The sequence below is a fragment of the Macrosteles quadrilineatus genome, unplaced genomic scaffold, assembly GCF_028750875.1.
Source record: "Macrosteles quadrilineatus isolate MER2022 unplaced genomic scaffold, UCM_ALF_1.0 Scaffold_4__1_contigs__length_99947679, whole genome shotgun sequence".
Taxonomy (NCBI): Eukaryota; Metazoa; Arthropoda; class Insecta; order Hemiptera; family Cicadellidae; genus Macrosteles; species Macrosteles quadrilineatus.
Window position 1 is genome coordinate 68,610,045 of NW_026542597.1, and position 22,825 is coordinate 68,632,869.

At 36.4% G+C, this 22,825-nt stretch overlaps 1 protein-coding gene across 1 annotated transcript in view; it reads right to left on the reverse strand.

Moving 5' to 3' along the window:
- Positions 1-2,309: 2,309 nt before the first annotated feature.
- Positions 2,310-22,825, reverse strand: part of LOC128991589 (WD repeat-containing protein 6-like) — a 33,891-nt gene continuing 13,375 nt past the window's right edge. The window contains exons 3-16 of the mRNA XM_054414603.1: positions 21,337-21,504; positions 15,069-15,216; positions 14,046-14,273; positions 13,175-13,568; positions 12,287-12,421; positions 10,858-11,006; positions 9,664-9,894; positions 9,023-9,205; positions 6,493-6,745; positions 5,695-5,788; positions 4,848-4,925; positions 3,517-3,887; positions 3,089-3,251; positions 2,310-2,433 (exon numbers count right to left, since the gene is read on the reverse strand). Coding sequence (XP_054270578.1) covers positions 2,367-2,433; positions 3,089-3,251; positions 3,517-3,887; positions 4,848-4,925; positions 5,695-5,788; positions 6,493-6,745; positions 9,023-9,205; positions 9,664-9,894; positions 10,858-11,006; positions 12,287-12,421; positions 13,175-13,568; positions 14,046-14,273; positions 15,069-15,216; positions 21,337-21,504 — 2,662 coding nt within the window. The 3' untranslated portion in view covers positions 2,310-2,366. The remainder of the gene's footprint in view (positions 2,434-3,088; positions 3,252-3,516; positions 3,888-4,847; positions 4,926-5,694; positions 5,789-6,492; positions 6,746-9,022; positions 9,206-9,663; positions 9,895-10,857; positions 11,007-12,286; positions 12,422-13,174; positions 13,569-14,045; positions 14,274-15,068; positions 15,217-21,336; positions 21,505-22,825) is intronic.

A 22,825-nucleotide genomic window follows, 5' to 3' on the forward strand; every position in this document is an offset into this window, starting at 1 on the left:
TTAACCTCAACTATGCTATTTTAATATTGCCAAATTGTTCCAGGCTGTAAGAAGTGGTGTAGTCGTAGGGGACCCTCACCATGGGTAGGTCACCTATCAATAATGGGTTCTTTGGAAAAAGCAGTGGATTCCCACTCGGTCTTGCTCTACTATGCCACTTGTTGCAAGTATGAGGATGGATATCTCATTTGAAAGCATAGTTCCTAAACAATCTAGTAAATAAATATTTTGGGTTTCATGTTTGAAGAGGAAACCATCTTTGTATTCCCAAAAATATTTAACCTGTTTCCCTGATATTTTTTCCAGTCTTTGCTTAGTTAAGGAGACGCAAAAGGAAAGAGGATTTAATTAGATTGTAAATATCAATGACAGGGTGTTTTGCCATTAGATCAATGAAAGAACAAAGATTATTACAGTAGTCAAACACATTCTAATTGAAATAAGTAAGATTGATCAAGTTCTTTAGCTATACCAAATCAGTTGTGTCCATTTTTTAAATCAGCTTGTTTGACAGGTCTGCTGGAGTTGAGGGAAGGAAGGATGTTATTGAAAATTTACATCTCTAAGGGATGATAGCAAAATGCTAGAGGGAATTGGGTGGTAGCTCTCAGGCTGGTTAAGTTGTTATCATGGACTAACCAACACAAGTAGACTTCTCATCCCATTGTAAATTTTGAAGCACGTTTTTCGTGTCTAGTTCATGTACGTGACACTTGGGCGTTAATGTCGACGAAACTTTGTTCTATCATTTTCGGGTTAATTTATTGATTTGTGCTTTACTGTTTGGTTATATAACTAGGGGACAAATTATTGTTTATGATTAGACCATATTATTTGGTTAAACGAGGTTTTAAATGGCTGTAATAACGGGAAACAAATTGTAAACAAAAACGACCTCTACATAAACCGTACAGAACTAACAATAAAATTGTTTTCAGCTGTTCCATAAGGATGAAAAATCTACTAAGGGAGTATGTTTTATCTATGGTTGTTATCCAAGCTTCAATGCTGTTAAAGTTGTGATTTAAAAAAATAAAATTTTGTAGTTTCTCATAAGATTATGAAAACAGGAAGAAGTTACTTTTTATGTCACCGAGAGTATTTAATTCATTTTGGAAAGTCCTATCTAAGCATGTTGCTTCCTAAGTAGCCTAAAAAGTGGATATTGTCACTTTTAGCTCTTAAGTGAAAAATGTCTAGCTAGATACTTTTAACTTGTAGTAGGTTTGCCAATCACACTCTGTTTTGGTTCTAAAATGAATGTTAGTTCCACCATTTGCAAAAGGCTATAAAATTGGAACCACAAAATGGATTTTAGACATAGGACAGTTTTCTTTGTACTGTCCAAGATTTTCAGTTGTTATGAGTAAAGAAACCGTAAAGTTTTTGACAGCATTGACCAGATTCATTTTTCCAGCTTAATTATGAGTATTTAGTAGTTGATGAGCTTTGCCTTGGTTAAAGTTGTCTGACCCATTTATATATAGGTCATCGTACTCTTGACTCTCACTGGATCCTTTCTACAATCCATAAATCTCTTGAACCTACTCTGATAAGTCCTACAATAGGATAAATATCTGTAAGTTTGGACTCTTATTTTCTGACATTATGCTACCCAGTAATGTAGTCAATGTTTACTTTTACATTTAATTCCTATATTTTTACATACATTTTTATAACATTAATTATCAATGTGGGGGGGACGCTCACTATTGTCTAAGAACTGACTGACATACAGGATTAATGTAAAGGACTATTCGATAAAACAGTGGGATTGCAGTTCCCACAGAAATACCACTCCACTACACCAATGATTCTGAGCTCTGTCCCTTAAAAAACTCCTTTATATTTTGCATCCTTCAACTCAAGTTTATTTATTTGTTTGGTATCAATTTGTTTACCAATGTAATTTGAGTAAGTTAACCAGTTTAATCAATTAAGTGGCTTATCAATAAACTTTTAAATTAGACAGAATTCTAACAATTCCGCATGAATACACACGTAAAGCAGACTTAAAACCTTGAATAGGCCTACTCTTGGTATTGGCCATTTAGGGTACGTATGTAATTATATTGGCCAAGTCAAACATTCAAATAATCATCTTGTGAATGTCCGTGGTTACACCCATCGAAAATGACCTTGAGTATGTTACAAGCATTTTGAGTCGTTACATGGCTGTATAGGTCATTTAACATTGAATCATGTAAGCCTTACCAACAGAGAGATTATCAGCATTCTTTGACTATCTCTACGTCATCAGTGATTAAGGCTTATGAGGGAGCAGGAAAATGCATGGTAAAAAAGCGTAATTAAATTTATTTCTGTACAAATTGTGTAATGGTAAATAATAATTACAAAATTGAATGTCAGCTTTCTTCTTTGATTTCCAAAACTTCCATGCCGTCGCCATAGACAGCCAAAGTCAGGTTCTGCCTGAAAAAGTTATTCGGTTATTTTAGCCTGTAAGTAAAATACTCCCATAAACTACCGGTTCTACTACCTATAGTAAGATATTTAGTAAATATATTTAGTATTTCAATAAAAAAAAAAATATTAATGTTAAAGTTTCAGTATCAACACTAGAGACATACATATTTTGGTTACTTTTAGCATAGATTTTACTAAGGGACAAGAAACTCAAACACTTGAGAAAACGCTTCTACACTTGAACATTTTGAGGATATGCTAGGAATCAAATCTGTTATTGGCACACCAAAGTTCAAGGGGCAAAAAAAAGATATAAAAAACTTGATTTTTATCTGTTCTGTCTTGATCATTTAAGACCTAGTGGTAACTCAGTTTACAAAATTTGAGGACAATTTTTTTTCATTTTTCAGTGAGTATAGGTCCCAATTTGAGCAGTAGGAAAAATGGTGCTCGGTAACCTATACTCACCATTCAACCGCAAAGATAAACTTTTTTAATTTTGATTTTTGATTTTTTTTATAGGTAGCCATTTTTGAGCAGTCAGGAAAATGGCGGGCGGCGACCTATACTTGCCATTCAACCGCAAAGGGTTAATTAAATAGGTAGAAGAGTATGTTGAAATATGATTTGACTTCTGACAGACGGGGTATTTAGTATTTACCTGTCTATAGCTAACAGAGTCAATCCTTTAAGGTCAGGTATGGAGCAGCAGTACTGGGCTAGTATTTGTACATTGACGCAGTCTTCAATGATTCTCCAAGACAGCAAAGTGACTCTCTGGTCCCCAGCACAACACACTATCTTGTCTCCCACTATAGTAACCCCTACGACACACATACAACTTGCTATAGTGGTTTGGCATAAATTAGTTTTTATCTGTAATAGAATAGGCTAACTTGAGAAAAGTAAATTCGGACTATCATGTTATGTAACCCTAAATTCTGTATCTTCTCAGGTAAGCTACCTGAACTCTATCCTAGAAAAAATACTCCAAAGGTACTCCAAAAATACAATGCTACAACTAGATCACCTCGCTCACCCAAGCTAAATAACCAATTAAGTCTTATCTGAAGCCAGCTAAACAATTACCTGTGACAACAGAACTGTGTAGTGTAGAGTTACTCCATCCATCAACCTTCCGCAAGCTCGGTGTCGGTGATGCAGCAACATCGTAGACACTGACGGCTACGCAGTTGTCATCTCCTCCAGTGGCCACTACCACTCGCCCGTCCTCACACAACACACTCAGTCCGTTGACCCCAGACTGATGTACAGTGTCCTCACAGACCACAGCACACTCTGGCCACTGCCAGAACGTGACACAGCCGTCAGTAGCTGCAGTCACCACCACAGTCAGGGAGTCATGTTGGAACCAACTCACACGCAATAGGCAGCAACAGCCGTTCTCAACGGTTTGGAAAAGACTCACTTCACCGAGTTTGGAGTCAAAATAGAAAACCCTGAAAAAATGACAATCCATGATTATTTTCCATTAGCTAGATGACACAATAATTGTTCATTGTTAGCACTTTATCTAAATCATATTATCAGATTTGAATTTAATTAGATTTCCATCATCATAGGTACTGCAAGTAGACTTGTTAACCTATTGCTACAATGCTACGTCAGCTGAAGACTGTTTTGATGTGTGTTTATTGCAAATGGTTTAAAATATGAATGAAATCATTTATAGTCGAGGCCACATAAGTTTGCAGTTGGTAACGCCAATCACAAGACAAGGCTAGTGCGACGTTGCCACATCACCCGTTGACAACACTAATTAAAACATACTAAGTAATATGTTCAAATCAGCTGGTATTATTAGATTTGGCAACACCGCACGGTTCTCATTGGTTCATTCAAAACCATATGGTAAATAGGTTCCTCCCTCAACTGCAAACTTACGTGGTCCCGACTCTAAATTATAAATTAATAATTTTGAACTGTGGTTACACAATTAGTGACCAGATGCCTTGGCTTGCAACTTCTAGTTGCCAGGGTAGCTTAGAGTACCCCAAGTACGGTCTCAATTTTGAGTAAAATTGGCAAAACTTGAAAAAAATGTATTTTAGTTTTTATTTTATTTTAGGACAAATTTTACTTTGTGAGTTTATTTTTCCCTTAAACCAGTTAGAATTATTTACTAACTTTCCCAACCATGTTTTTTATTTTACTTATTAGAAAGCAAGCAATAGTTTACAAGAAGATTTGGACGTGATACAATTAAGAGATGATAAAATTAAAATTAAATAGTAAACATTAAAATGCATGTTAAAATGCATGTGTCCTACAAAAACTGGACAATAATATACATTGAAATTGTTTCTAACTGATGCATAAAGATGATGATTCATGAGTATGTTTAATCTATGATTGTATTAAGGTTCAAACAATGTGATGATGTAAGATTAAGTAGTTACCTGAGGTAGGCATCTGAACATGCAACTAACACATAAGCACTAGAGTCTGACTCTGGCAACACCGCTAGATCCATGTACCTGGAATGAAAACAATAAGATGTTTTTACCATGGAATATAAAATAAAATATGAGAAAATGATTTAGAAAAGCATGATTCTGGTCATTCAAATTGATCGAACCTAGAGCTAATTATTTGATATTGTTTACACACTGGGATATAACCACACCACATAAGTAGCAATTTTAGTTATAAAATATGACCACAGTAGAATCTCGATCAACCGTAACCCTTTTAACGGTCACTCTCTGTTATCCGTCTATTCGCTTAACCGTCATGCTCCCGATCCCAAGGGTGACGTTAATAGAGGTCCTACTGTACATAATTATATTTAAAAGAAACAAACGGTTGACATGTACATCAAAAACTTTGCAACAATCATATATTTGGTCCATAAGTAAAATGAAAAGTAAGGGGATATTGAGCAAAACATACTAATAAAGATTTACATTGCATTCATAATTCAAATTCGCTTTAGTCTCCAGAAAGAAACAGCAGATAAAAGGTAAGGGTATCTTGTGGGCTAAGTAACCATTTTGCAAAATTCAATGTTTTTCTACAAAAGTGAATTTTTTACAATATTGCAATTTTAAACACTTTTGTTCAGTAAGAATTTTGTAGAAATAATATATTTTTGATGTATTGATTGATAAAATAAAATAAAATAATTACAAGAAAATGAAAATGAATTAGTAAACATTACCAGTAATCTGAGCTTGTATCTTATAACAGTTAAGTGCTCAACTAATTCATGCTACATTTAAGCTATAAAACTTGCCTTTCACATACCTGGTCTCAGGGTCTGATATCGGGACAACATTTAACCAATGTTTGTCTTTCCTCTCCTCTCTCAACATTACAGAAGTAACCTCCGCAAGGCATACTTTAAAATACAAAACAAATTAGCGTTGAACGGGACAGAAAATATTTACTTAAGAGCTAAAAACACAACCTCCACAATGAACACTAATAATGCTAGTATTATTTCAGGAAATTGGCTCATTTGCACTAAAGGTCACAACAAAACCAGCAACAATATATTTTTCACCATGTAAAATGTCTTTTATGTGAAAGTAAGACATTGTAAAAAGTCAAATAAGGGTGTCAAATCCATGACTAATGTAAGAAAGAGACAGGATCAGAAACAAAGGTAGAATACTATTGAATGGCTTGACAAGAATGGTCAAATAAGAATGATGGATGAAGGAAGAATGGATAAAATCAGGGTTGAGAGTAAAATTTGTGGAAATAGAAGAGCTGAAAGACTCCAAAAGAAATGGCAAGTGGCTTCAACTAGAGAAACAAGGATGGAAGAGAGTTATATTAAGCTTAACTGGACTGCAACTGCTTCTTCATGATAACAATAATGAATTTAAATCAATTATAGTAATTATACTAATGTAAATGGGTAGAATAAATCTGAAATAATATGTTTTACATACATCTGCATTTTTCAGTAAACTAATTTACTAAAAGTTTTTTATTAACGAAACTGTAGTAAAGAGCCAAATGAGATTATTAAATAAAAATTAAATAATTATTTGTCCAATTAATTAACGGTAATTAAATCCAAAACAAAACCTTTACCTTGTTGAGCTAGGCGGATTTTCCAAACTTTCATCTGAGCTCTACCTCCTGCAGAAAAGAGGTAAATTTGGTTCTGTACTTTGGCAACACTGACTGCCCTCACACTACTCAGGTGGTTATGTTCCACTGCACAGGTTGTCCACTCCTTGTTACAAGACTGGGACAAACGCACAGTGCCATCCTCTCCTCCCGACACCACCCAACCCTCAGTGATGTGTGCCATGCTGTTGATTTCTCGGGGGTGAAATCCTTCCTAAAAAATGAATAGTAAATGTTTCTATTTTAGGTTTACTCCTGTGGTAAACGGTATTCTGGTAAATGGCTAGGCACTAAAAGGTGTTGTCTTTCAAGCTAGGATACTGCACTGTAAAGATATTGCAGTCTTGTCAGGTGTAATGAGATCAAATCGTCTGTGGCAGAGCTTCGTGAGGGAGGCTAAAGGTCGATTCACACACATCAGTTACAGCATGTGGCAGTCCAGTCACTTCAGGCATGTCACAGTTAACAAAAATATTCTTTGATGGATTTTCTGTAGCACTATCTACACTCACCCGTTGCAGTTCCGTCAGTAGCTCTGCAGGAGTCCGTCAGTCAATTTCAGATTTCTTTTCACCGATATTTTTGGATTGTTCGGACGCCTGACGGACGTGATTGAGGTAAGAAAATAGTACTTTTTTATTTAAATGATTGATTTTATTTTAAGTAATGTTTGTAACAATCAAGAAGACAAACAATGAAAAAATGATAGAATATTGTGATTTAATAAAACATTTTGGACTTTAACAACACTGTAAATAAAGTGACGGAAGAGTGACTGCAACCAAATGACTGACAGTTTGACTGAGAAATTGCGGCTGCAACTGTGACTGGACTGTAACTGGACTGATATGTGTGAATCGACCTTAATTGGTGAATAAATCCTAAGGCTGTTGGAATGAGTGGACGTTTTGTGAATGACCCTTCAACTTACAGGGATTCAGCTAACTTGCATTAATCCTTAGAGTGTGTCCACTGTTGATTAATGAAAAACCATGGCAAACGTGATAAAATAGGTATAATTATATCAATGAACAATCCCTGTGACTCAAAGAGCTTGAAACAGCTTAGTTAGAATAATTACCATAATTCATACCAAGAATATCATACACACAAGTGCAATGTCCAGTTATAAAAAATATTGTTCAAACAAGGGTTGGGCGTAAGGTTAACATAATGCTTTTCTGTTGAAAGAATTTTGAATAGACTTCAGTTTCAAGTTGCAACTTGTCACTTTCTCTTCCATAAAGGTTGTTTGGGTAGCCGAATAATTATAGTGCTTGCCTTCAAATACCAGGTGGCCCATAAGTCGGTTGATGATACCAACTTTTAATAATAATCATTTTTAAGTTCTGCTCTGCTGTTGTTACAAACCGTACAACAGCTGTTGGTCATTGTTGTCGTTTAGTAATTGCGGTTTTTTAGTTTGAGGTTATGTTTAATAGTAGTTAGTGCGTTCATTGTTATTCAATTAACAATGAATGGAAAGTTAACAACAGAACAAGGTGTATTTGTTTTGAAAACATGGTGGAAACATGACCAGTTATAGTGATGTGTGTGACTTGTTTACAGAATGTTTTCCGAATGTTGAACCTCCATCTCGACAAGGTATTTACAAACTAAATTTTAGATTTGAACAAACTGGCTCTGTAGCTGAACTTCCACATTTCTGGCAGAATATGTAAGTCGGTGTTGAAAAGATGGGAAGCATGCATAAGAGAGCGTAGACACCACTTTAAGCACATTTTGAAATAAGATTGGATACAATTTTAGTGAACTTATCCATATATAAATCCCAAAGTACCCATGAACTTTTGAGAAAACTAAAAGTCACACCCCCATAAACCATAAACTTAAAATCTTCGTCATGACGAGAAACCTTGCGCAAAACTATCCATAATTTCATATATTGCCCTTTAAGGTAATTCCATTCTAAAGGGAACTTTCCATATACCTGATGTTAAAAATACCTCAGCTGTACTTATATGTTTGATGATTGTTCTATTTATTACCATATTATAATCAGGTGTTGTTATTTATTTGTATTGCTGTATTCTTTTTTGTTTATTTCAGCTTAACTTAACCAATCAATAGATTTATTAATACATTACTTATGAAGTCAAACGGGGTGAAGCCTGTGGGTAACAGCTAGTAATATCTTACTTAAACGTTGTTTTTGATTTCAGAATTAGTAATAGATATTTATTACAAACTTGTTCTTGTTGTGTATTATTTCATTGGATACATATTTGTCAACTGACGTATGGGCAACCCTGTATTTATATTACTGGTTTGATTCCAAGCAAGATTGATTCTGGGCCCTGATGCCATTTGCCATTGAGCTAAACATTGATACTTTCAAACACTATGTTAACATTAGGAAACAAGACCCGGGTTTGGCCCCGATCCTGTAAAAATATTAAAAAGATGTCAATGGTGTAGGAAACACAAATAAATCAAACAAAAACATATCACACTTCTAAAACCTACTTACCAGAAGCACCGGTCGTTCTATGGGCATCAGTTCGGATTGCAGTAGATGGGCGGTTTTGTTCTTGAGGAAGACAAAAGTAAAGTGTCCGTCTTCAACCAGACAGTCCCAAGAGCGATGGCCTCCGCCACATTGTAGCGACAGCAGCTTGTGTCTACGCTGAACATCCCACAGAACAACTTGAGACTACCAACAGACAAGGGAAAAATACCTTTAGAGCACAGTAACAGCAGCAATAGAAAGAATGAGGATTATTTCAAGATAGTAAAATTTTTCTATTATGTAATGAAAATTGTACCAATGATGTCTCCATTATTCACAACTAAAATCTACGTCAGGTTATATACAGGAGGCTTTGTATGCAGCATTTACCAGGTCCACATTTCAAGGTAAACATCAGGTTTATATCTGTTCAATAACACCACATTCTTTATAATCTCAAATTTGTTCTGCGACTTTTGGGACCTTATAATGATAGCTTATTATTTTACAATGTTTTCCGTGATCCCTTAGTAAAATCGTTAGACACTTTGTATTAAATACCTACATAGTAGTGCAGTAAATTTTACAAAAGCGGTACTTAATTTTAAAACATACTGATTTAAACAATTGCAAAATGTCCTCTCCAAAGTTCCAAAACCCACCTCATGGAAGCACAGCACCAGAATGTTCTGAGGTGACACACATAACACAGAGGCAGCCCAGTCCAGCTGTAGCTTACTGGCCGCTACACACACCAAACTGTGGTCTGTCTGTCTGACAGAGAATCTGCGCAGCATCCCGTCACGTCCCGTGGACCACACCTCACCCTGCACCACGCTCAGTGAGCTGACGCCCAGCCTGCTGTGCGCACGATGTACAGTGGTAACCGCTTCCTGCAAATCAACATGTGTTAGTATTAACTTATACTAGCTCCTAGGAATTGACATAAAATAGTTTAGTAACAGGAAGCGGTTACCACTGTACATCGTGCACACAGCAGGCTGGGCTTCAGCTCACTGAGCGTACGATGTACAGTGGTAACCGCTTCCTGCAAATCAACATGTGTTAGTATTAACTTATACTAGCTCCTAGGAATTGACACAAAGTAGTTTTTTATACTATTGTTCCGAATCAATTTTGTATCTATGATTTTACAATAAGGAACTGCTGTTAAGAAGTTTAAAAAAAATGTAGCTTATTCTATATATTTATATTACAACTTGTTTTACTCGTCTGTAGTGTAATGTATACGCCAGTGGCAATTTGAATAACAGGGTTATAAACCCTTTGAGGCGAAAGAAGAAAGAAGTTAAAACTAAAAAAAATGTTTGTTTTACGGATATGTCCAAAACTGAATCCAACCCTCTCAAAGTCTGAGACGCTAACCATTCTAACAACTCACACAAACTCTATACCATTTCTGCGTTTGAAGCAAAACTTAAGGACATTATACTAATGGTCTTTAAGGACATTATACTAAATACTAAATACAGACCTATAAAAACCATTGTGTATTGTTCTAACGGGCAATCATAATATACTCAACGAGGTCACTTTGCGATAACACTTTTCATGGTAGTTTGTAAGTCGCAAATTTAGAAAACGAAAACAACGTTCCAACTGCAACTAATATACAAAAAGTAGAAACACTAGCCTATTTAGAAAAAAAAACTCATTTAACCATTGTTAGTGCAAAACCAACGTATGGCTTGGCCACAGTCTACTAATTATTGTTGAAGAGACTAGTGCAACTATAATTACTGTATAAGTATAATCTTTTGATTCCATTGAACAATGGACATAAAAACGCTATATAACTATTTGTTCAAAGATAAAGTTAGATAGAACATACATACAACAGTGCAGGCATGAGTTGGTAGCACTGGTGATGAATGGATGTTACCGGCTCTGTCACCATAGACTATAGTGTCACGTAACCTAACAGCTGCTGTGGTCCAACGCTCCTTACATGCTGGCAAGTAACATCTGCCAACCTCTAGCAAACCTTCAAAGGATAATACATGTGATGATAAAACTACAGTAGAATAATTAAAAACTCCACTGGTTTTTTTTTTAGTTTTTGAATTAACCTAACCTAGAAATGTCTAGAGAACGTGCTAAACAAAATTGGATGTTTCTTTGGTATTTTAGTGGAACCTATTATAAATTTCAGAGATAACTCAATGAGGTAAAATTTAAGTAGATTGTGCAATATTTTATTCTATTGTGGAGTCGATCTCCACAACACAACACTGTTTGAATGTCCCGCCAATCTCAACCCCTACCGCTGCTCGCGCATGCGCAGGGAGCAGGCGGGTAAGACGAGTCAGAAATCGCTCGGTCATGCACCTGACTTCGGACATCATGGAAGGCTAAGTTCTTTTGGGAAATGGGGGGACGCCCCCTTAAGGTATTGTGTCGTAGTAGTAGAATTAAATAATATGTAATTTCAGATCATCACATCAAATCCAATATATCATTCATTGCATCATTAATTATCAGTCATTAATTCAGATCTTAGTTCACGTTGTGTCCAGTCAACTTATATATTAGTTATTTCATATGTTGAACCAAGTACATATTTCTGAGATATAAATGCATTAATTAATCAAACAATCATCAAAACTGGCTCTTGGGGCCTGTGAATTGCAGTAAATTGGCTCCTCTGTTTTAAATAATGTGTTCAGTTTACGTTTCCAACAAGAACGATTTGGTCTGGAATTTGATTCACATGACCAGGTCACCAAAATGTGGCACCTTTATGCCACACTATAGCATAACATTTTTTCATGTTCACTAACGTCACAGTAAATTTAATGAAATATTTATAGATTAAGATTACTAGCGGAATACCTGTGCTTCACTACTGAAACTTTCAAATTGGTTGAAATGTGTAATAAATTATTGTTTAAGTGCCATATTACGGTATCATAAAATAAATCACATTGCTTTTTTTGTGGCTCTAAAAAGTCGAAGTGCCCGCTAGACAGGGATTGTGTAAATCTGAATATTTTCACGGGGTTTGGTTCATTTTACCAAACTTGACATATAATTCACCAGTCCGATAAACCTCAAAAACACATGTGAATAGTTGTGAAGCCAACCAGCTCACACAGCCCTAACACCTTAATTTATAGAACCAAAAATAAAATTACAGATTTGTTTATTATGTAAATCATTTTGATTCAAAATGTATTCATAGCCAAAGCTATTTGGGGTTTTATAAACCAAGCAGTATTAGGACCAATGCCGACCAGTACCTACACATAAAATAATATACGATACCTGATTCTATAATACTCCAAACAAACATTTGTCCCAAATCATGACAGGTTAGTAGTGTTTTCTCATCAAGCCAATGTAGCGAGAAGATCTTTGTTTCAGAAACCTGCTTGTCTAAGATTACTTCAAAATGTTCACCTAGAAAATGCAACAATTAAATAAGTACTATAAATTACAGAACAAATGTTTGCAAATGCAATTTTTCAAACTGAAAAACTCATAAGTTTTAGATTCTTGAGTAACAAAACCGATTCAAACTAATTAACTAAAAGTTGCCTAAAAATATTTCATGAATACATTTAATATAGGGATTGTCACATGAAAAATGAAGCAAATCGCAACGATTTCTTTGGTTATTGACAGAGAACACAAATTAGCTTTCACAACAACCACAATTTGTAGTACGCACACTGTATTAACACGACTAATGGTACATGTGCACAACACGGAATCAATCAAAAACCAACCCAACAGTTTACTTAAAACTTGGAGAGCATTGAATTTAGATACGTGATTACTGGTCTTAAATCTTCTCCAAGAAAAAAGTCGTATCAGTACCACAAATTTCCCGCCTATCTAGTCTGGTTAAACCAATAACATTTGTTAAAGAGATGTCACTTCTACTGAGGATTAAGCCGATGACCATTTATAAGATGTCTGGATAAGAGGAAGTCTACTGTAGTAAAAGATTAAGACCCTTCCAGCCTTTATTGATAAAGGTTCTTAAACAAAATTATCGCTTTTATCAAGCTCTACATCCTTTTTTAGGTTTAAAAAATGTAACCATTACAAAAATAGTTATCACAAATCAGTCTTGAATCTTCACAAACCAACTAACATCCAAATAGTAAAACCAAAATGTAATCATTGTACAGCAAAAAGCTTCCTTACTATCCAACACAATGACATATCCCTTGATGGTGGCCAACCCAATGCGTTTTCTCGACGGTGAAACATCCAGCAGGCAATAGCTGGCGATCCTGGGGTCGTGAAGGACACATCTCCAATCCTCTTTGTACACCATCAGCCTCCCCTCCTCCGTCACAGTCACTACCTGGCCAGGCAGCAAGGCTACGCGGCGAGCAGTGTCAGGGGGAGGGGGGAGTGTTTTGGTCGTAGTCGAGGGAGGATCTAGCGGCCACAACGTCACCCCTCCGTCAGCACCTCCTGTCACCACCAGTGACTCGTCATCTGTGACATGCATACACCAGATGCCAGCTCCTTGGTGGGTTTCTCTGCGGGATATACTTTCACCTCCTCCGGCCCACACACATAGCATCGAGTCCTGAGAAAACCAGATTTTGACTACAACTAGGCTTTTGACTTTTAGTTACTGAAGTAGACACGCCATATTATGGAACACATGTAGCTATACTCCGTTTTCTTACAGTTAACATCTATCTTTTCTTTGTTTGAAGTTCATTGTTGGTGGTGGTGAGTTAATGTTTTTAAAGGTTAAATTGTAGACATTTTACATCGCAATTGTAATATACAATACACAACGTTTCTGACACACAACGGATCTGAAATCTGATCCCGTCCTCAGGTGAAAAAAACTTAACTAACACATTGCAATCAAAAATACACAAAACCCAACTTAAGTTGGAAAAACCAACCTAACCTAACTTGATGATTGTGTTTTACCATTGAGATTGTAACATTGTATAGTGAACGCAGACCCCTTAAATAAAAATTACATGATATTAAAGTTTAAAAAATAACATTACTCTCATTCTCTGAACTCAGTGAAAACTTCACCAACCTCTCCTATGCTGACGATTCTTTTATCAGTCAGTATACAGCTCTGCCAAACTCTAGACATATGTCCAAAAATTGTAACAGTAAGAGTGATAGTCGCTTCCTTCCAGTCTTGAGCAGTTAGAGGTTTGTCGGTTGAAGAAGCGACCGACCACACACGAACAGTCCTGTCATCCGAAGTCGAACAAATCTGACTCGATTGTGCATTGTATCTCACTGAAAAAATCACACCCTGAAACAATCCCAATTTTTAATTATAAATTATAGACTATACAAACTGTAAGCTTGAGAGGTTTCTACCCGGTCAATTCAAGATAGCGGCTAAACGTGCTAATGTTTCTAAACATGCCTCTACGGTACAAGCTCTCAACACTCTAAAACTATTTGTTTCCAATGATTGTGTGCTTTTTGTGCTCTTAACATATCAGAGTTTGCAATGGATGGGGGGAAATTGATGATTAACTATTATTTAGGAGCTGAAATCACATGTGAAAAGACTAATTTACAGATTTTCTAAATTATTTTGTAAATACTTAAAGGAACAATAACGAAATTTCAGTTCACCCAGTTCGGAACTTTGTGAATATTCTACAGATTATTTAAACTTGATAAACATTTTAACAATGCCACAAGGTTCTTTTATGTAGGACCATGTTTACGTGGTAACCAACCCGCGGGTGAAACCCTCTTAATGAGAATGCAAGGTGAATTTTGAATGAAGTGGATTATCCGTCTAGATTTGTTACTGACTAAGTCAGCTGTATTTCTTCAGCCATGATTATTTATTAAAACCCTGTTGATCAAGAACAGTTGGGTCTAGTTTCAAAGCAGTAAAACCACTTAGCTTCCCAACTCTAATATTAATTAATTACAAGAATATATAAACAAGATACAGGACTTTATTTAAAACAGGTAAACTAGTGAATGTCTAAATAAATAGGGAAATTACATTGATTATTATATTATAACAAGCACACAATCTTGACCTAAGGTGAAACAGACAGCAGGCTACATGACAATAATTTACCTTGTGGCCGCACAGTTTATGCAACACAGGTCTGACACTAGGAGATTCGTTCCCAACTGTCCAGATGACAATTTGTTGAAAGACTGTTCCTGCCAAGACCACAGTATCCTCCCACCTGTTAGCATTTTGTAAAACAGCTGCTGAATATCTGATAAAAGTTAAGGATTTATTTCCCAAATGAGTCAAAAAGATGGAAGACTAAGATGGGGACACTTGATGAGAAGGGAAGAAAAGTCTCAACTGAAGATAATCAGATAACTCTGAAGGAAAGTGTCAAGCGACATCGTGGGAGGCCGAAACAGAAATGGTGGGATCAGGGCAAGTCAGACATGGCGAAAGTTGGAGCCACAGAACAGGATACAGAGGACAGGTCAAATATTGGAAAGGATTTGTTGGTGAGGCCAAGTATCAACAGCAATACAGATGGCCTTGGAAGTAAGAGTAAGTATCTAAAAGATAACCATAGAAAGGATGAACACTGAGAAGACTATAGCGAATGCAGATGTGACTGTAAATTATCACATATTGTTACAGAGGTACTAAATTCAGAGGTTTGAATCCACAAAGAAGAAATAGTCTAGTAATTGACTTAGATTTAATATCCTCTGTTATACTTATGATCATTGTGAATCAGTTGTTTAAGTTGTAATAATGTACAGTAACCTTACGTGTGTAGGTGTATACCTTTTTTCTTTCTGCTTGACAAACTTTTTTACTGTAAATTACAGCCTTTTCTTGCATTGTTATGTATCCGAAGAGTAATGTGCATACTGTATATAATTTACCCTACAACAATTAGTTGTCAATTTCAATTATCAATCATTAAGATGGGGACACCACCTAGGTGCGGATTTTAACCCAAATATGAGTGAAGGATGAGTGTAGAATGGTGTGAGGTAATCTGTGTAGCTTTTTTACTGACTAAGATCAGCCGTTTCATTAGACAGGATCATTTATTTAAAGCCCAATGATCAGGACCAGCTGAGTCCAGTTTCGCATCATTAAAAATCTACTGACTTTTCTCAGAATCGAACCAGCGACCTACTAGGCAACCCTACTGTAGTGAATAAAATCTACAGTCAATGATAAATACAACTAAACTTAACTCACATGATTGATTATTTAATATGTTTACTGTCAGATGTTATTAGTAAATACTCAGCTTTGTTTATATTCCATTATTGTTCATAGTTCAGTTTTCAGATTAATAAAGCCCTTTATTCTGATTACAATTAATCTGGGTTTACTTTCATTACAATTTATTAATCTGAATTATTCAAATGTTAGATTATTTTCCTTACCTCTAACTCTTATACTATGGAAAGATTTCTAAAACCAGATAGATTTGACACTGATCCAAGTTCTCCCAACAGTGCTAAACTTTGGAAACATTTCCTAAAAACATTGGAAAGTTTTGTAAACAAAATTGGAACAAATGAAGAAAGAGTAACTTCAGAGGACAAACTGAACCTTTTAATTAATCATGTTTCCCAACCTATCTTCGAATTCATAACTGAATGTAATACCTATGATGAAGCCATCAAGATTCTGAACAGTATATTTATAAAACCAACGAGTGAAATCTTCGCAAGGTACCAGTTAGCATCACGTAAGCAAAAATCAGGTGAGACTATCAGTGAATACCTACTATCCCTAAAAGTTCTAAGTAAGGAATGTAAATTTTCTGCAGTCACTGCTGAAGAACATAAAAACAACTTTATTCGGGATGTATTTCTTAGTGGAATTTTATCTTCTTCAACACGACAACGGCTTTTAGAAAATAATACTCTATCTCTGGAACAAGCTTGTAATCAAGCTCTAGCTTTGGAAGCTGCTCATAATCAGTCAGTCTGCTATTCTAATGTCGATCCTGTTGTAAATGCTACTTCATCTGTAAATTCTGCTTCTGAGAATGATGTGTCACAGCTTTCAGCAACAACCTCTAAATGCTACTTCTGTGGATACGGTAGACATCCACGTGCATCATGTCCAGCTAAAGATGCAGTCTGCAAGAACTGCTCTAAAACAGGCCATTATTCAAAAGTCTGTAGGTCTAATCTCAAAAAGAGTAACAATAAAGCTTCTAACGCCGTTACAACTGATCCAAATGTTGTTGCTACTGTGACAGCAGCTTCACCTTCTTGTTTAAAACGAGCTGTGGTACCAGTCACTGTAGATAATCTTCAAGCCGATGCATTAATAGATACAGGAAGTTCAGAAACTTTTTTAAGTGATGCATTTGTTTCTAAACATAAAATTAGACTTTTCCATAGTTCTGGTAGAGTTTCAATGGCATCCACTTCACTTAGCTCTCAAATTGTTGGGTATTGCATTGTAAATGTAAGGCTTTTAGAACATTCATACACCAAAGCAAGAGTGGCGGTTTTGAAGGATCTGTGTGCTGACGTTGTGATAGGTCATGATTTGTTAAAACATCACTCACAAATTCAAATGGATTTTGGAGGACATAAATCACCATTAAACATATGCGCTCTAGCTCATGCTCAAATTGATCCTCCGCCTTTATTCAGCAATCTTACTGAAAACATAAGACCTATAGCGACTAAATCTCGCAAACATTCAATGAATGACAGCCTCTTCATTCGAAGCGAAGTTCAAAAACTTTTGTCGGAAGGAATAATTGAAGAAAGTCGATCACCATGGCGGGCTCAAGCTCTAGTCACAACCAATGAAAACCATAAGAAACGAATGGTTATAGACTATTCTCAAACTATAAACCGCTTTACGCTGCTGGATGCTTATCCACTTCCTAGCATAGAAAGCGTAGTTTCTAAAGTATCAAAATACTCAGTTTTCAGTACCATCGATTTATCTAGTGCGTACCATCAGATTCCTATTAGAGAGGATGAAAAGCAATATACAGCTTTTGAAGGTGATGGTAGACTTTATCAATTCACCAGAATTCCATTTGGGGTCACAAATGGAGTAGCTTGTTTTCAGAGGGTAATTGATGATATCATTCAAACTGAAAATTTAAATGGAACTTTTGCATATCTCGATGACATCACAGTATGCGGAAATGATCAACGTGACCATGATGCAAACTTAGAGAAATTTCTTGAAGCTGTCAAGAAATATGGCCTTACTATTAATGAGAACAAAAGCAGGTATTCGCTAAAGTCAATAAACCTCTTGGGATATGAGATAAGTAATAAAACCATCCGGCCCGATCAAGATAGACTGAAACCATTACAGAATCTACCGCTGCCTACAGACACTGCTTCACTGAGAAGAACTATAGGTATGCTGTCTCACTACTCAAAGTGGGTCCCCCATTACTCAGAAAAAGTCCATTGTTTAATACAAACTAAAACGTTTCCAGTTTCATCTCAGGCTGCCGCAAGCTTTGAAAATCTGAAGCAAGAAATAATCAAATCAGCTATTTCTGCTATTGATGAGGATATCCCCTTTGATGTTGAAACTGATGCATCCGAGCATTCAATTGCAGCAAGCCTTTCCCAGAACGGTCGACCTGTTGCATTTTTCTCAAGAACCTTATCATCAAGTGAACAAAGACACTCTGCTGTTGAAAAAGAAGCTTATGCTATTGTCGAAGCTCTGAAAAAGTGGCGACATTTCCTTATTGGTCGACACTTCAAACTCATTAGGCTACGGACCAAAAATCTGTGTCCTTCATGTTTGATAACACCCACTCAAGCAAAATCAAGAATGAAAAAATACTTAGATGGCGTTTGGAGCTTGCATGCTATAGTTATGACATTATTTACAGGCCGGGAAAACAAAATAATGTTGCTGATACCTTATCCCGAGTCTGTGGATCAACCAATTCAAACAAGCTGCATCAACTGCATGCTCAACTTTGTCATCCAGGAATCACAAGGATGGCACATTGGGTGAGAAGTCGGAATTTACCATACTCCTTGGAAGAAATAAAGAGAATGACTGCTTTGTGTCCCACCTGTGCAGAAATAAAACCTCATTTTTACAAACCTCAGGAAACAACTCTTATAAAAGCAACTGCTCCATTCGAAAGGTTGAATATAGATTTCAAAGGACCATTGCCAACAAATTCTAAAAATAGGTACTTGCTGACTATAGTAGATGAATTTTCACGCTTTCCATTTGCGTTTCCATGCCAGGATATGACGACTAACACAGTGATAGAAAAGCTATGTGATTTGTTTTGCTTATTCGGTCTGCCTTCTTTTATTCACACTGATCGAGGCGCATCATTCATGTCAAGAGAACTAAAAGATTTCTTAAACTCTAAAGGTGTAGCGACAAGCCGAACCACGCCATATAACCCGCAGGGAAATGGTCAAATCGAGCGGTATAATGGTACAATTTGGAAAGCTATTACACTATTGTTGAAAAGTCGCAATCTTTCAGTACATAATTGGGAACTTGTATTAAATGATTCCCTGCACGCTATTCGCTCGCTACTATGCACAGCCACAAACCAGACTCCACATGAACGGATGTTTATTCATTCGAGAAAATCCTCCAACGGTCAGTCCTTACCAACTTGGCTTCTTGAATCCCAAAAAGTATTATTGAAAAGAAATGTTAGACAAAGTAAATATGATCCATTGGTTGACGAAGTTGATCTGATTGACGTTAATCCTAACTACGCAACAATACGACCAACAAATGGAGAAGAAAAGACAGTCTCTCTTAGACAGTTGGCTCCAAGAGGAGACATTGAGCTCACAAACTGTTCTGAAGAGTGTACGGAGCAAAGTGTAGATGAACCTGAGCTTGCTGACATCAGGGAAGAATGTCATTTGACCATAAATGAAGACACCATCTCTCAGACAAAACAACAGCAACTGAACACACATGTTCAGTCACTCCCAACTGTCTATCAATCTCAACCAAACACCAACCAGACCAAAGCTGACCAGTTGAATAGTTTAAGTGATGGTCAAGCAACACTGAGGCGAACATCAAGAATCAGATATCCTCCAAAATACCTGAAAGACTATTCTCTATCTAGGAGGGGAGAATGTAGTGAATAAAATCTACAGTCAATGATAAATACAACTAAACTTAACTCACATGATTGATTATTTAATATGTTTACTGTCAGATGTTATTAGTAAATACTCAGCTTTGTTTATATTCCATTATTGTTCATAGTTCAGTTTTCAGATTAATAAAGCCCTTTATTCTGATTACAATTAATCTGGGTTTACTTTCATTACACCTACAACCCTACTTGATTACTAGGCAAGCACTACAACCCCTCGGCTACCCAGTCAGTCAAAAGAAACACTTAATCAACTGTCAGAGTAGCACTTGAACATATCTGAAGATGGATCTCATAATAAAACAAGCCTTCAAATCTGAAGACTGCTAGTTTGAACCTGAGTGAGATCGATTCTCGAACCAGGTATTATTTGACATTGACCACCAATTAATAATGGTATCCACCCTAAGGTCAGGGTTACATAGTTAGATCGTAACAAGATCAGGGTTTGGACAGTTTTCATTCATAAAATGTAAAAAATACCTTTGGTCTACAAATATCCATCTTCATTGTAGATGTTAGCCTATGGATTGCCAAATTATATTAAAAAGTTTAAATAACTGCTATTAAAAAATCCATTCAATTCAAGTTGCAACTAGTTTCGGAGTCATTATCAGGCGGTGCAAGGACGTTTCCGTTCTTCATATGACGAGTGGCAGATTTAAATTAAACACTTTGGAAGAATTTAAGATATACAAGGCAGTAAAATCCGACCACCAAATTGTGTTAAATGATTGGCTCTTGTTCTCGTTGAATTTTATGTATGACAAAGCCATCAAAATATTGCAGAGGGGAAATGCAATACTTTGCACTAATAATAGACATGTCGTAACCTTTGGTGATACATAAGATAACAGACGTACACCTACTGCATTGACCACCCGCAGTATGGACTTAAACTCTACCGGGTTAGTGTCGTCTGTTATAACTGATCAGTTACTAATAAGTTAAGTTAGTTAATAATGTTTTACCGTGTTCAAATAATGTCATGTGTAAATGTTTATTTATTTATATATTAAATGTGACACTCTTCATATGAAGAAAGGAAGTCCTTGTACCTCCTGATGATGGCTCCAAATAGGAGCAAAACTAGTTGCAGCTGCAATTGAATGGATTGCTTAATAGCAGGTATTTAAACCTTTGTATTAAATATCCACTAGTAAAAATAGCTTGAAATCTTAAAATAGGATCAAGTATACTCCAAGTTCCAAGTACACATGGTCAATGATATTGAATGATACACAGAGTCAAGGATACAATATACAGTTTTCCACACAGTTTACAGTAGACAGAGGGACCCCTGTGGAGGTGTCATGTAGAGACAAGACGTTGTGTGCCGTCAGAACGGCTAGATAATGCTCCAGTCCAACCCACTGACAGCTGAGCACCCAGTCAGCGAGTCTCCACTTACAGACCACAGATAACCTGTCAAAAATGCAAGAACATGTTACAATTAGGCTATGTAAGATGACTAAGATTGCACGTAATACTCATAAAAAGGTGTTTTAAGCTGATAACTAAGACCTGCTAATGTTAACAACACTTTCATTTACCTTATTAGTTAATATTAGTGAACTTTTAGTGCACATTTTTACTACACTTTTACGAGTAAGCATTTTCTTAGATTCATGTAGGTAATCATTCAAAAGTAGTTATGTAAAGGTCTGTTTGAGCGCAGGGTGAGGGTGAGAGCAGTCCTAGAACGGGATAAAAGTCCTAGAACGGGATAAAGTCCTAGAACGGGCTCCTCAAAATCCGACACTCAGAGAGCGGTCTTCTGCAGTTCCTTTTCATAGGGGATAAAAGTCCTAGAACGGGATAAAAGTCCTAGAACGGGCTCCTCAAAATCCGACACTCAGAGAGCGGTCTTCTGCAGTTCCTTTTCATAGGGGATAAAAGTCCTAGAACGGGATAAAAGTCCTAGAACGGGCTCCTCAAAATCCGACACTCAGAGAGCGGTCTTCTGCAGTTCCTTTTCATAGGGGATAAAAGTCCTAGAACGGGATAAAAGTCCTAGAACGGGCTCCTCAAAGTCCGACACTCAGAGAGCGGTCTTCTGCAGTTCCTTTTCATAGAATCCGCCTATAATTTCTTCGCCATTTTGATCGGCGATCCTATAAGTAACCGGTCTAGTGTTTAGAATTCGTGCTATTGTAAATATCTCCGAAGTCCAGTTTTGTTTATATTTATTCGCAAACACGTCTTTTTTCGTCGTGATACGAACTCTATCACCAAGGTCGAACTTGCTGTTTTTACGAATTTTGTGTTCGCGCTCAATGTACATTTTTAATAGATCAGCCTCGTTATCTTTGTTGACCTCTACTGGTCTCATTTTAATAGTGTGGTGATAATCGTGTTGGTTATACTCATCTGTGACTTCTTGTAGTATATCGTACCACTTGTGGGATTGTCGGACTTGGAATTTCACTTTAAGTTTCTCATTCAATGTCCTATGATATCTTTCAATTATTGCGGACTTCTCTTCACTCTCTGTATGGTATAGTTTGATATTGTGCCTCCTCAACATGTTGTTGAACGGTTTGTTTTTAAACTCTGTACCTTTGTCGGTATGTAAAAGCTTCGGTGCTTTATGACCATCACTGTTTGCTCTTTTTATAATCTTCTCGAAAGCCGTTGTCAACTCTGCCCCGTCTTTTTTCTTTAAAGGTTCGGACAAAACGAATTTGCTAAATGTATCTATGACATTTAAAATGTACTTGTACCACTTGTTCACGCAAGAGAAAGC